Raw genomic sequence first — 14,214 nt, 5'->3', positions numbered from 1 at the left:
TTCGCCGTACCGAAATTTCAAAATCTGATTTCAGATTCATAATCAACGACCTCGAAAACCCCAGACAGAGTTTTTTCTCCGGATTGGATCGAATTTCAAATTTTTATTCACCATATTGGATCGGCCATCTTGAATTTTTTAAATCCGATTTCAGATTCGTAGCAAGCGACCCCAAATACTTAAAATTTAAGTAAAACATGTACATGTGTAACGGGGTAAGTTTCTCGGAAACGAAATACATTCCGTACATTGTTTCAATCAATTTGTTTCAAACGATAGTAATTTACGTCATATCGCGGTAACTATATACTCTCGGGGATTCAAAACCTATTAGTGTACTATCAGGAAGAGCAAAAAAAAAATGATATAAAATAGGTGGTAAGCTTACGACTGAAAGGGTTGATCGGCAGTCAAAAATATTTTTATATGTTTCATGGTCATGGAACCAAACACATAGACACAAATTATTCGTAGAATTTTGCTCCTTTGCAAGGCAAGCTTTATTCTTTCTCATTTCATTATCGCCATTCTCCATCAGGTTCCTGACTGATTTAAAAATTACCGGTTTTCCCTGATCAATGGTCACCACGTAGCCATTGTTTTCTGAACGAAATTAAGAGAAACGGTCGCCATCGCTTGAAAATCTTTTTTTCTCTTCTAATTTCATATAAAGTGATAGATTTTATTTGAATACCAAACTACGTTAAAAAAAATACTATAGGTATACACGGAGCAACCAATATCGCAGTGACGGAAACTCATTCAAAGCAATTTGCAGAGCAAGCCAACTTATCCTCAATTCCAAGCGACGTTTTTCGTCTCGGTAAATCTATAAAAACGCCTCCAATGAATCACAGCTGTGCCTTGAGGGCCTTGGATTCTACATTATGCTTAAATATTTGAAGACAGCTGGACGTATTACCCGAAGGCATGGAAGCACTGAGAGCGAAAAGAATCTAAAGCATATCCACATCGTTTCTTCCATTCGTGTTCTCGTTTTATTTTCACTTTCGCATTCAATTTAGGATTATTTTTCGATTCATCTTTACATATTTATCCTTCGATTTCCTTCGTTTTTTCTTTTATTTTCAATTTGTGCGAACGTTTCTTATACTTATTATTTTTCATACACAGTAAATCTGACAATTTTACGCTGTATTTGAGAATTTTATTTCACTTCCGGGTTAGAAAAGAGCAGCGGATACAGATACTTGTCGGAGATTTGTGCGAAATGCAAATGCCAGTGTTGACAGAAATTGATTGCAAAAATGAGGTGAGAAAAAAAAAAATGTGAAAAGAAAAATTCGATAATAAATGAACCTCAGATTTTCTCGCCTTCTTCGATAAGATTTCTTCACCGAGATATCCGTATTCTGGATGTAATTAACACAGGCCGGCGATGATTTTCCTCCGACGCAATTGAGCAGTAATTTCGGTAGGTATATAGGTAAGAATCTATGAAAAAAATATTTAAAAAATTCTATCACGTAAATTTTATGGTGAAATTATTTTTTTTTTTTCTTTTTTCTAAGTACTACTAGAGTTGACTTTCAATTTTTGTGTTAATTATATGTATTAATGGTAGCGTTGATATTTAAATATTCACCTAGCCTCAATAGTTGTTTACGGTAATTTTAAGCATATTTAGAGCTACGTAAGTACAAGAGAAAAAGATTGAACAGGAGTTTTGAAGAACGTAGAAAAAGATGTCGCAAGTCTTTTGATTTATCTAGTCTCTTGAGTCTTGTTTAAAACCGATGCTGTTTATCTTATAACTAAACATTCAGTTTTACATTCATTATGTTTTATTTTTTTCATAAAAATTGTTTAAAAAATCTGTATAAATGCATATCTTGTATAGAAATAAATCTCGATGTGCTGTAAAAAGAACTAGCGCTATACGAGTATATTGATTCAAAGTTATATCTCGCAGGCCTGTGCAATTGTTCTTTGAATACATATCGCGTGAAATATTGAAAACTTTGAATTAAAAATCAATCCACACGCGAGGCTAACCACTCGTTAATTACTTTCGCAAGCACCAATTTTCATCTTACGCGTAACAATGAATTTAAGCTTTTACCTCGGTGTTACCATTACAAATATCATATTTTAAGCACTTTTATTTTCCTTAATATAACATTTATCCATTTGAATATAGACACGACATTTTTTCGTTTCGATTGAATGCTTTACGGCTATTATACGATCAATCGTATAAAAAATTTATAAAAATATTTCAATAATCGATTATTTTGTGCCATTCTGTATTTTCTAATTGTTGACTTGGATAACTATAATTGTATACAAAGAAATACAAAAATCACAGATGATATTTGGGTATTATTACGCCACTTGCAAAATCACATAGTAAAAATACATCGTTTCCTCATACGACTCACGTTTTAAAATAGAGATCATTTTTATGTGCACCAAAATTAGAGAGAAATAATTTTCGTAGTCACTAGTGAATGATTAAGAATAAAAAGATTTAAAAAAGAGAGAGAGAGAGAGGCACCGGCATCAATATTCGAATATTGTTACGATTTTTCTTTTCTTTCGATAATTGCATTCTCACGACAGGAGATATAATAACTAAATAATTCCGGACGCGAAATTCACGAGCAACCGGTGTCCGTACGTTTGGCTACTTACTGATTCGCAATCCTGTCGCCTGTACGCATACATACGTAATACTTGTGAAGAACACGTATAATAACAGGCAGCCACCAAATATGGGTTCTTACGCAACACACTGGTACACAGAAAGTATGACCAGCGTAAACATCGAGCAATTGTGAAACGCAATTCTGCGGTACGTGACTGTAGCAGATCAAATTTTTGTGCAATGAAAAAAAGAGCACAGTAAAATCCGTGTCCAAATATTTATGTTCCGCCGATAAATGCGAAGACAAAAATATAATTACGCTGAGAAATTGGAAGAAAGATGTGTCGAAATTCATTATACAAATAATACCTATAAAATTTGTTTCAAGATTAAAAATCATTTGCAAATATGATTTGCACGGTAGGACATTGAAACGATCAGATTAACGGGTAGGCATTCATTTTTGGATGGGATCGAAAGGGGGAACAAATCATCGATGAAAGATAATGATAAAGCTCCATTTTTGTTTGAGAAGATAATGTGTTGCAGGATTTTGATACCAACCTGATCTGACGCTGACGTACATTTCTTGAATATCGTTGTGCAGTATCGCAGCGAGCCATGACAAAGCCAATAGCCAAAAAGTTATCAAAATCGCCGCTAACCACAGGGCGGCTACCCTGGTTTGCGACTTTCCACAGCTGCAGGAACTGCCATATTTGTTTTTTGCCGAAACACCTGACCTGTAACGCCTTGAACAAAAAAAGAAAAGACAATAATGATGCCATGGATATTTCATTTCGATAGAAATATTTTCATCCTACAGGAATTAGTTTGGTCGATAAGTAGGGTGAACTTTGCCTGACGAAGATGTTCGACTATTTCATGTTTTCAACTTATGCTTTATCAGTCATGCTCAAATTCAAAGGTCAAATATTACTACTCTAAATTTTGACAATGACTTCCGTTGCAACAAAGTTCACGAAAAATCAAATGAATAAGTTGAATCGATGCGTTTGGGAAAACTGAAGAGACTCGAGTCACTTCGCTTCGCTTGCTTATTTGCGAATAATTTTAATGTACGCAGGTTTTATAAGCAGTGTGAAATATAGGTTATGTTTCTTTGTTTACGTTACATGCGTGGGTGGCACGTGAATTTGGGTCAAGATTTAAAGCTAATTTAAGATTCATCACTGATTTTTTTCTTTCATAATGGTCAGATTTTTTATAATTTATATTCGGAAACACCCACCTCTTGACCTTCTTCTTTCTAGGTGTCAATACGATGTCAGAGATCGAGGATTCGCTGTCGGTCGTCAAGTCGAGTAGATTGATAGTCTCCTTGTTATTTTTTTCCGCCATCACGGGCAGAGTCATTGTCCATTTCCACTTAACCTTGGCAATGTGTGTTTAAACTCCCGAATTATTTAACGCGATTTGTCGCCAATCCACGTGGACGTAACCTCAAACTAATCACACTTTGTATTCGAGATTTTTCTACCTCGACGCAGGACACGTCGTGATTTCAGATTTTAGAAGTTCTGTTTATTCCAAGCTGTGATGTAACCGCGTGGTGTATTTATTGCGTTTTATTGCTTTAATTTACCATTATTTGTCAGTCTGTTTTCACTACCTCAACCACATTTTGACGTTTCGACACGATACGGGACGTTAATCGCGACAGCTGCGCGAACTCGTGAAATCAAATACAATTCAGCACACGCGAACAAAACTGGTGCCGCCACCTCTCGTTGGCTGTTGAGAACTAAAAAGAATACGCGCGAAAATTTGAAAACTGTTCAAACCGTGCAACTTGCCGTTAAACTTGCGTAAAAATGAACATTATTCTTTTGTTGCAAATGATGGGGACGATTACTAATCACATATGATTATTCTACGTACTTGATTATCATACATGGTATAACACTGTTGAATACACTTTTTAATTAACAAAAGTAATTTGTATCTGACAATGTTTATAGGCTTAGGTTTTTCCCTCCACGCAATTCGAATTCTTTGAATCGCAGTTTATGGTACCAAATAAATTACATACACAAGCAGGCATACGAATGAAGAAATTTTTTTTCTCGCGCTACTCCAATGCGTCATGATCGATTTGTGTGCAAATAATTCTGGGTTTTTTGCTTTAGACAAATATCAATAAAAAAAAGAATGTAATTTTTGCACCTCATAAGCACTGGTTACAAATTTAATAAGTACATTTTTCGTACGAATGAAGAAAATAATTCATTAGCATAACTAGTTTTCTGACCGAATCTCATCTCTGGGAGCTGTGAAGAATCTTTACCATTTACATACGAAGATAAAATTATTCTTTTCAAGATTGTGTGTATCATTTAACACAACTATATTATAATATTATGTACGCATGTTGTAATTAAGCGTGCGTGCAGAGCCGACTACTGAACTTACTAAATTTCACAATCTGACAGCTGTGTACAGTGCCGATCCCTGTGTGATTTTTCTTACTTCATTTATTTATTTATTTCTTTATTACTCTTAAGCAAAATAAAATTCACATACTTCCGCAATGAAAAATTGGCACTACAGGTTGACCGGCGTGTTTATCCTGAAAGAGATTATCCTAATACAGTGATTTCAAGATTTCTACCCAGTTTATAATTGCTGTGAACTTGTTTGAAACGATTATAGTATAACAGAACACTACGATATTCTTTGATCATTTTTCCCAGAATATGTCATACGTAAAAATATACAAATGCAGAAGCTACACGAAAACCTTGAACCGATCGTTTACCCCCTTGAAGCTGTAAAACAGGAGTGGTTTGACCGAGAGCTCAGAGTCAGAGGATCGCAAGTTCTTCGTCACCTGCGATATCTCACGAAAATAAAGGTCATTTCACAAATTCACAAGCGATCTGTGCGTCCTTCATCGAAACAGCAGCCTTGCGAAGATCAGGTATCAAATTATAAAATGTTCCGAACGAATTCAGCGTGTAATTATTTACATGATTTATCTTGTAAAGTCGATAAAATATATGAGAAATCACATGATAAATTAAAAGAGCACGAATCATCGGATATACCAGATCAAAAATCATATAATCAACTATTATATACTGAACTATACAAATTTTTATCTATTATATCCGATGATTCGTGCTTTTGTAATTTATTATGTGATTTCTTAGATATTTCGTCGAATTTACAAGATAAATCATGCAATCAGTTACACGCTGAATTCTTTAAAAACATTTTACGAATTAACAAATGAACATTTTCAGTATAGGAAAACATCTGACCACTTCAGACACTGTCTGGAAATTCTGCAAACTCGTTCCAAACCATTTTTTTTTTTTTCTTGCGAAGGTTGAAGCTACGTCTTTCTTACAATGAGCTCATCGGCAACCAGATTCCGCTCCGGTCAGCCTGACCCGAGTCTTACAACCAGTTAAGATGCCAGTCTTTCCTCCTCTTCGAAACCGAGTAGTTCTATAATATCCCAATCTATAGATCACGCGAAACTCGACACTCTGCCAAAGTTGAAAAAATTCGAGGTACGCAGAATCAAACTTCTGCAGCAACTTCCAGCTATAAAAATATCAGAGACTGTGCAACATGTTTCGGTTTTGATATTTACGTCAGAATTAACTAGGATAAAGATTTTGCCTCCAGGCAAACGATGGGCTTCAAACAAGTTATCGTTATTGCGACTCTCGCCGTCTCGGCTGTTCAAGGTAAGACTTAACGAACATTTATTACATGGCTTTGGGAATCTGAGAGAAAAAACGTTTCGCGTGAATCGCAGTCTGGCACCAAATTCGATTTGGTGTATCGAGATTCGTCAATTTCCCAAGAAGAAAATACAAACGAGGATAAGGATGAGTGAGGATTTCATAATTCGTAATCACTCTACGCTGCGAGAGAACGGCTTCAATGCTGTATGCAAACCTTGACGATATTTTTTTACTCCCAAACCGAAAGTCTGGCGTCGATTGTGATAAACACGATTCACGGAAAGCGAACTTTGTCAAACAGTGAAATATTCGTCTTGAATTTACTCATAATCGTTGCATCAGAATATTATCCGAAATTTGGTAATTTCAAATTTGCAAACAGTAATTAAGTACGATCGATTATTTTTACTTTACGAAGGATTTGAAATCCTATCTCATCGATTGAGTTCATCGCTAAAGAAACGGTGTTTCGCATCGGCTCGAAACAACATTAAATCTCACGGCTCTCAACGGCGTTCCGTCATTTATTAATAACCGATTCCAGTTTCGAGCAAGGACGTGAAGACGCTCTACACAAATGGCTACTACTACAGCCAATTTTTCCCACTCGAATCGAACATGGCCGCGGAAAAAACCCTGCGATTTTCTGTCCGCGCGCCGAGAGATGCTCACATTTTATTAGCCCCATCGCACCAGGTGAGATCAACGTTCAATTTTCAATATTCAAATTTAGCTTTCCTTATTGCCTCTGTCCTCAAGGAAATCAAACTTGCGGTTCGACACTGGAATTAACGGCAGAAATTCTTGTTCGTTTCACAATCATATATCACGTCAGTTTTTCCATCTCCTAATTCATGCACTCGTTGTATTAAAAGAAAGCTAATTCCGAATTGATCTGACAATTTCAACAGCTTCACGGTTTCGTTTCCTGATACTTGGCCACTACTTTGTCAGTTTCACTTGCGCAGGATTAATCCCGCTTTAATATCCTTCAGGCGGACGGACCGGTCTATGAAATAGTCCTTGGAGCCCACGACAACACGGTTAACTACATCAGAGGACGATGTCCTTGCCAGGAGGAGCCGAGCGCGTCGATCAGGACGGTGAACCTGCTGAATCGTCAGCAGTTCCGAAATTTTTGGATAAGAATAAAGTCAGATTCCCGAAGGACCTTTATCCAGGTCGGCATCGGAGGAAAAGACACCCCTTTCCACGAGTGGCGAGACCCGAGGCCCCTCAACCTTCAATACCTCAGCTTCCGGTCTGGGACTCCAGCCGAATGGAAGTACGGATATAGCGACGAGGCGAACACTGTTGGTAGGTAAAATTTCACCCCGGTGATCGGGAGATTTTTATCTCGCCGTGCTGTTCTTTCGATTTCGTTTCAAGCGTCCTCCGAGATAGCGTCTTTATTATTTCGAAGCACGTTTTTCTCTCTGATCTCGATTTCGAAAAAAACGAAGCTTGATGCTCTGCGCTTATCGGAGACAGAAATTGTTCCATCTATGTGAAAACTCTGCAGCTTGTACCCGATATTAAAATTCCGAAAAACTGTTCCAAGGTCTCACGTCGATGGAAACCTGGCAAGTATGAGTTTTGATTAGTATGAAAAAGTGTGCAGAGGAATGATATAAAAAGTTTTCTCATGTTTTCTTTTTTTCAACTAATCGCAGGACTACGCGTCATCACCGAAAAATCCTTGTTAAAATTCGCGACGATCTTGTTTCAGGCGTTTCAGCAGACAGACATCAGTCAGTGGTAACTTCGACCGGATACGGTCAGTATTATCCGCTTTCCGAGGTCGTTAGCCATTCGGACGACGCTGTGACGCTTTACTTCACCGTCAGGACATCGAAAGAGTTTCAAGTGAGTTACTTTCCGTTTTCGTTATTATTTTTATTTTTATTCTTATTTTTTACTCTCCAAAGATAAACCCAAGTCTGTGTTCCTCCGTTCAAGATTCTTCTCAGCCCTGCTGTAAGCTCCTTGGGAGATTGCTACGAATTTGGTATCAGCCAGAGAGGAGCTTACCTTCGCCGACGTCATCTCGGAGAGAACAAAGCTGCCTTTAAGCAAGACGGCTTCTCGAATGATCGAGAACGCGCTCGATACTGGATCAGACTCACCAGAGGTATGTGTTGATAATTTACCACGTTTTTCCCCGTGGCTTACGGTCAGAATCCAATTCTGTATACCAGCGAATTCCTTATTGCCAGTGTCACGGAAATGGGAATGAAGAATTGCGATAGATTTTTCTACATAAAAAAGATTTTCGATTGTCAAATTAAATTCGGTGGTTCGTGAAAATTTTTCAACAAATCTTCGTGCAGACTTTTGTCAAATTACAAGTATACAGCGGTATTCCTGAAAAGGGGATTACATTCGTTGAAATTCAACTACGTTATAACGAGTAATTAACGAAACGCAGAGCAACGATTCTGCAGTATTACCGTGTGCTTCGACGCTCAAAAGCACGAGGAACAAGTGCAAATTGTATTTTTTACCCCCTCGCATCATGCCGGCCGATGAATTTGCACAAATCAAGCAACGTACCTTTGAGTGAAAAAAATTTTTACTTTGCAGATGGATCAGTGACGATGGGAAAAGGAGGTTCCGCATCCCCGGTCATCCAGTGGCGTGATCCAAGTCCCTTGTCTCCGCAGTTCCTTAGTTTTACTCTGCATCGTGAGAGAGGCGAAGATCCGGACGCGAGCAGTTTTGCAGATGTCCAATTCGCTCTGGGGCCGGATTATTCGTTGGCCACACAGGACTGCAGGGGTCAGTGGGAACCTGATTGACAAAGGAGTTTGAAACAATTTTTTCTTTTTTTTTTTTTTTTGCAACAAACATGTTTCACCAATTGTAAGCGCTTTATTCTCGCGATTACAGCCCGATGGAAGGACGCCTCTGGCGGACTTCCTCCAGGTGCCGTTCGGGGCGGAAGGAACAACGACGACGAAATTTTCGTCTGTCGCGCAAGCCATGACGGTGAAGTTGCACCCGGAAGTTACGTGCCGATAAAAGGACGGATTGGAGAATGCCACGTGACTTCGTCTCTGTTTGTCTATCAAAAAACGGAATTTCAGGTAGGAATATTGAATTTCTTATTTCTAACTTGCCAAGGATTTCGAAACCTCGTCATTTTTTATTGACCACTTAATCGTAGGATTTTAAATTTGTAAAACGAAAAAAAAGTGGGTGGATTTCGTCAATTTATACCGCGATAACTTGTTGCTCAATTTGATTGTGATTCGATTTTATCAAACGTACTTAAAAATTCAAGCAGCTCAAATAGAATATCTCAGCCAAATACGAGCTCTTAATATTGATATTTGGAGGCGTCCATTTTATTTTTTCCATTTTCCATTTAAATAACATGTTTGAAAAAAATCAAAATATTATCGAGTGGTTTTTGTTTTCTCTTGAACGGATTGACTTCTGAATTATCTAACTACAAATTCTTATGGGAAATTTTATAATATATAATAATTCTATAAAAAAAAGTACCGAAATACAATTTTCCAAACTGTAACCGATTGAGAGATATTCGCCTATAAACATCGCGTCAGTTTGAATATCTCGTCAGTTTTTGGGTCCCAATGAATGAAAATAGTCCAAGAATTGAAGACTTTGCCATAACAATGCGATGCAATAAAACACAAAATCATTGATTCAAACCTGACTCAAACTCTTTCAGGTATTAACGGGTTGCCGTTTCGGCTGGCTCCCAGCATCCCTTGGCGCAGTTCCTGACGCGGCAATATCGGGCGGTGAAACATCCGGAAATGTGAAGCTCTTCGTATCCAGAGTTTCCCACGAGGATCAAGTTATCGTCGGCAAGGTGCGTCCGGAGCTAATGGCGATGATGAAATGAACTTGTGACGACGAATCTGGCCTGAAAAAATGATTAATTCCTTGTAAAATCTGACTATTTTCAGCTACAACCAAACCGTCGTCTCAGTTTCATCCCCTTTGGTGATCAGGAACTTCCGTTCACCAATTACGAAGTGCTGGTGAAGCCCGCCTCTGCAAACGGCGCGTCTTCTGCCGGAGGATCGAACGATTCACCTTTGATCGGAAAGTGATCGGTAAAAATATCGATCAGACCTGCCTCGCGGTTTACTTTTATATTTTTCTTCGCAGGATACTTTTTTCCAAACTATCGCGATACATGACGGAAATGATGCATTGAACAATCGATATTTCCCCCTAACTTGCTCAAAGAATAATACCACACTGAGAAAAATTTCATTTTTTATAGTAACTAGAAAAATTCAGTAAAACAGGTATCGTTAAAAAAAACGGTTTGAATATTGTTAGAATTACGTAAAACGAGGTACGCGTAACAATTTTGCGCTATTGTCGATCCTTTTTTGGTTATTGTAACGCAAAATCAGTTTCTGAGGTTTACTCTACTTTTTTACTTAAATAAGGCTTCAACGTCAATTTATTGTTGCACAATCATTAAATTTTCGCAACGGTTACAAGAAAATATAGCAACAGTGATCGTAATGAGAAAGAATAGTAACGGATACCAGACTTTCCGGTAACAGCAAGAAAACTAATTTTCATTTTCTACCTCGAACTATATTTTTCGATTTTTGTAAAAAATGAAAATAGTTAAGGACCGAGCGGTAACCGGAACTAAAAATTTCTCTCACAATCAGTGCATACCAATAATAAAGAATACTTTATAATCGTCAATTTTTTCTCCACCATTAGAGATAATTAAGTTATCGTATCAATGAAAATTAATGAAACGTTGCGGTTGTTACAACGATGATCAATCAAGTGTGCAATCTTACAAAGGACCGAATTCGTCACCGCTTGCAGCCTCATAGTCCTCATAGGTGTACTTAAGTCACTTCCAGATCGGTGTGTGAACAATATACAATTCAATCGTTGTTTACCTGGACGCGCGGTTGGCTGGATGTGACACAGCCGAACTTTCGAACCCATCAGCTATGCCGACATCTTGCCTGCCTGACGTCCAGCACCTAATCCTCATTGTCTTTCACTCACCTGATCAAACTTTGTTACAGGAATTACAATACGTGAAATACATCGCCCACTTCGCTTGTTTCTCAGAGTTAAAACAGTTGGAAGAATTTTAATTCGAACCTTCTCTGACATCTTCGTATTTTCAGAACGATTACAAGGTATCGACGTGACTCACTCTACAGCAATTAGTTCAATAGATTACTTCGATTCTTTTGAATACGGTAAACTTTTATGAAAGTGTAATATAAGAATTGCACTGAAAAAATTGTTTATTTACTGTTAACAAACGTGTATTTCGATATGGCGGAATAAATGTTTCGTTATTACAGACAAATTTTAGTCGAGCCTAAAATAATTTTTCAATTATCGACAAATTTTTATCGATCATTATTTGGCTTGGCAAAATTTCATAACAGTACGAAACGTTTATTGCCCCATATCTAAATACACGTTTGTTAACAGCAAAAAAACTATTTTCTCAGTGTCGTCGTCCTGCTGCAAGTGGTTCGGAATTTTTTCAACATCTCAATTACAGTGCTTGGAAATCAAAAACTTGGAATTAGCAATAAGATTTATCGCGAGTCTTCGGCGCCGTTGTATTTTCGGTATGACGATTACGGAGTATCGTTGAAAAACCGAGAGGCATGACTCCTGAGTACTTTGCGAAGAAGACAGACTGGCGACTGCAAGTTATAACAATGTAATCACTGATCCAACGGAGATTAGATAAATGGTACGGTGAGCGTTATGTTTGCGCATGTATACCTTCGTCCACGCCTTCTTGGAGGGAAAAGAAGACGCTTAATTAACACGCAAGTCGTGCGTTTGAAGAAGAAAAAATTCAACAAACGAATTATACACGTGCAGCTGTGAGTATAATTTGTTGCGTCTAATTTATCAATATTCAATCTATAAAAATTGCTCGTACTGTTAATTTTTACTCACCTTCATTGTCGGCTACTGCATTATAAACGTCATGCAGATTGCGGACTTGAGTCGGTCTGTATAATCAGCCATTTTCTATTCGTACCACGTATTCACCAGGAACGTTGAAGGAGGCCTTCTGCTTTTAAGGAGTTTTAAGGAGTCACGTATGGTGCACATTTAACGTTGAAAATCTTAATGCCGTACAATTAATTATCGGTGATGAGATACTTGGCAACCGGCAGAATGACGAAAGTTCAATGCGCGATTGGAGAAGTCTCTTCGTCGACCGGCTCGAAATTTTCTGACGGACCTTACTTCGGTCAGACAATTTTCAAAGTTTCAAACAAACAAATTCTCACGATAGCCGAGAGACAGATTTGAAGGCTAAAATTTAGTCTTGTTTCAAAGTGAGTGAATGGTCGCTGACGAGCGTTGCTGCAACCGCGACGGATACTGAATACATCTCATCTTCGACCGAAAGGTGATGTTTTTTTCTCACCGAGTCATCATCCGTTGTGAATTATGCGCGTTCCGAATGAACTTGAAGCGTGAAACTGCAGTGTATTGTATTATTTTCGCATATACGAGTTACGCCCGGTAATTCGCCTGTAGGACTGCGATTTTCAACGCTCTAGGCGCGGCATCGTTATGAGTAGAAAATCGAGCCTCCTTAAATTTCACTCTTCTCTTTTCGCGCACGAAGCATAACTTCCTGGCTTCCGTCGGTGTCTCGTTCTCCGTTCAATTTTCTTTCGAATAACTGAAACATCAAATTTCGGCATTACACTGAGAAATATTTCATTTCTTATAGTAACTGGAAAAATTGAGTAAAACAGCTATCGTTAAAAAAGCCGGACAATAATTTTCGAGTAAAACGTTAAAGTTTGTCAATACGCGTCCAGACCAGACACCCTGTACCGTTCCTGAACTATTTCCATATCATCGCACGCGTATATTATAACGTCTCACGTTATACGATGTAACGTAAAACACAGTATGGTGGGTCTTGTTGATTGTAAGCGTGGCGATAAAGGCGAGCGAAGAAACAGAAAACTCGGCTCGCGTTACGTGTTTATTAATTACAACAAAGGTATTGGCCTAAGAATCTTGCTGCGGTGGGTTTGAGGCATTGACACGATCGCAATGCGTTGCGACCGTTTATTTTCTTCGTACTTAATCAAGATAATCAAGGCTCTCCGCAACAGGACCAAGAGAAAAAAAAAACCGTCAGTGGATGATGACGTTGCGATAAAGGTTCTCTTACGTGTTTGCCTCTTACCACGCGGCTCTATCTTTTTCATGTTTGCCTCCGGAAAGGCAAACCCTGATTTAAGCCCCAGCATCGCTAGCTGGATTTCCGAGTTCAGAGCAAGCTTCAAAAGATCTCGGCGCGCGGTGTTTAAACATATATTTTGACGTCGTTCCAAAGACTCGCTGCGATGCGAGCCATCTGGAAGACTTCTACCGTATTCACTCTACGGAGATACTTGACGGCGTTGAAGTTAAAACGACTTTTGCCAAGCCGGAAATTGATTTTCGAAACCCTTCGATTCGATCCACGGTCTGATTAAAATATTCCCTCCAATTATTTGTTTACAAGTTGGAAACATTCACCGATAAACGGACACGATCGGTGGCAAAAATCAAGTTTTCGACTTTCAAATACTGGTTTAAGTTTGTTCCGTTGCACCAGCAGCAATTAATAACAGAGTTTGTACACTTGACATAGAAGTTATGATTTTTTATAAAAATAACTTGATTTTTGCAAGGTTCCTTTGAACCAGCGATTTGGCACTTTAAGGAAAACTTGGTAACGTATTGTAGAAAGTTTGTAATTCGTATAAATTGTTTTCACAGAGATCTTTAATAGCCAGGAACGAATGAACTGAAATGAGTTTCAGAAAGCCTGAATTTCTATCGAACGTTATCGATCTTATTGATAGCTTGAAAAATAAAGAC

At 38.1% G+C, this 14,214-nt stretch overlaps 1 protein-coding gene across 1 annotated transcript; it reads left to right on the top strand.

The window, feature by feature from the left end:
- The first annotated feature begins 6,038 nt into the window (after window positions 1-6,038).
- Window positions 6,039-11,031, top strand: LOC124225043 (uncharacterized). Its single transcript, XM_046637452.2, has 9 exons — window positions 6,039-6,327; window positions 6,872-7,023; window positions 7,323-7,644; window positions 8,057-8,193; window positions 8,287-8,458; window positions 8,911-9,105; window positions 9,217-9,413; window positions 10,025-10,168; window positions 10,266-11,031. The coding sequence occupies exons 1-9, from the start codon at window positions 6,273-6,275 to the stop codon at window positions 10,410-10,412; spliced, it is 1,521 nt and encodes a 506-aa protein (XP_046493408.1). The 5' UTR covers window positions 6,039-6,272; the 3' UTR covers window positions 10,413-11,031.
- Window positions 11,032-14,214: the final 3,183 nt, after the last annotated feature.

Source organism: Neodiprion pinetum, chromosome 1, assembly GCF_021155775.2.
Source record: "Neodiprion pinetum isolate iyNeoPine1 chromosome 1, iyNeoPine1.2, whole genome shotgun sequence".
NCBI lineage: Eukaryota > Metazoa > Arthropoda > Insecta > Hymenoptera > Diprionidae > Neodiprion > Neodiprion pinetum.
This window is presented reverse-complemented; position numbering and strand designations above follow the sequence as displayed.

Excerpts from the sequence above, each read along its gene's own strand:
- LOC124225043 (XM_046637452.2), top strand. The coding sequence starts at position 6,273 with ATGGGCTTCAAACAAGTTATCGTTATTGCGACTCTCGCCGTCTCGGCT. Across the intron at positions 7,645-8,056 it reads CGACGAGGCGAACACTGTTG|GCGTTTCAGCAGACAGACAT; the intron begins GTAGGTAAAATT and ends ATCTTGTTTCAG. Across the intron at positions 8,459-8,910 it reads CTGGATCAGACTCACCAGAG|ATGGATCAGTGACGATGGGA; the intron begins GTATGTGTTGAT and ends TTTACTTTGCAG.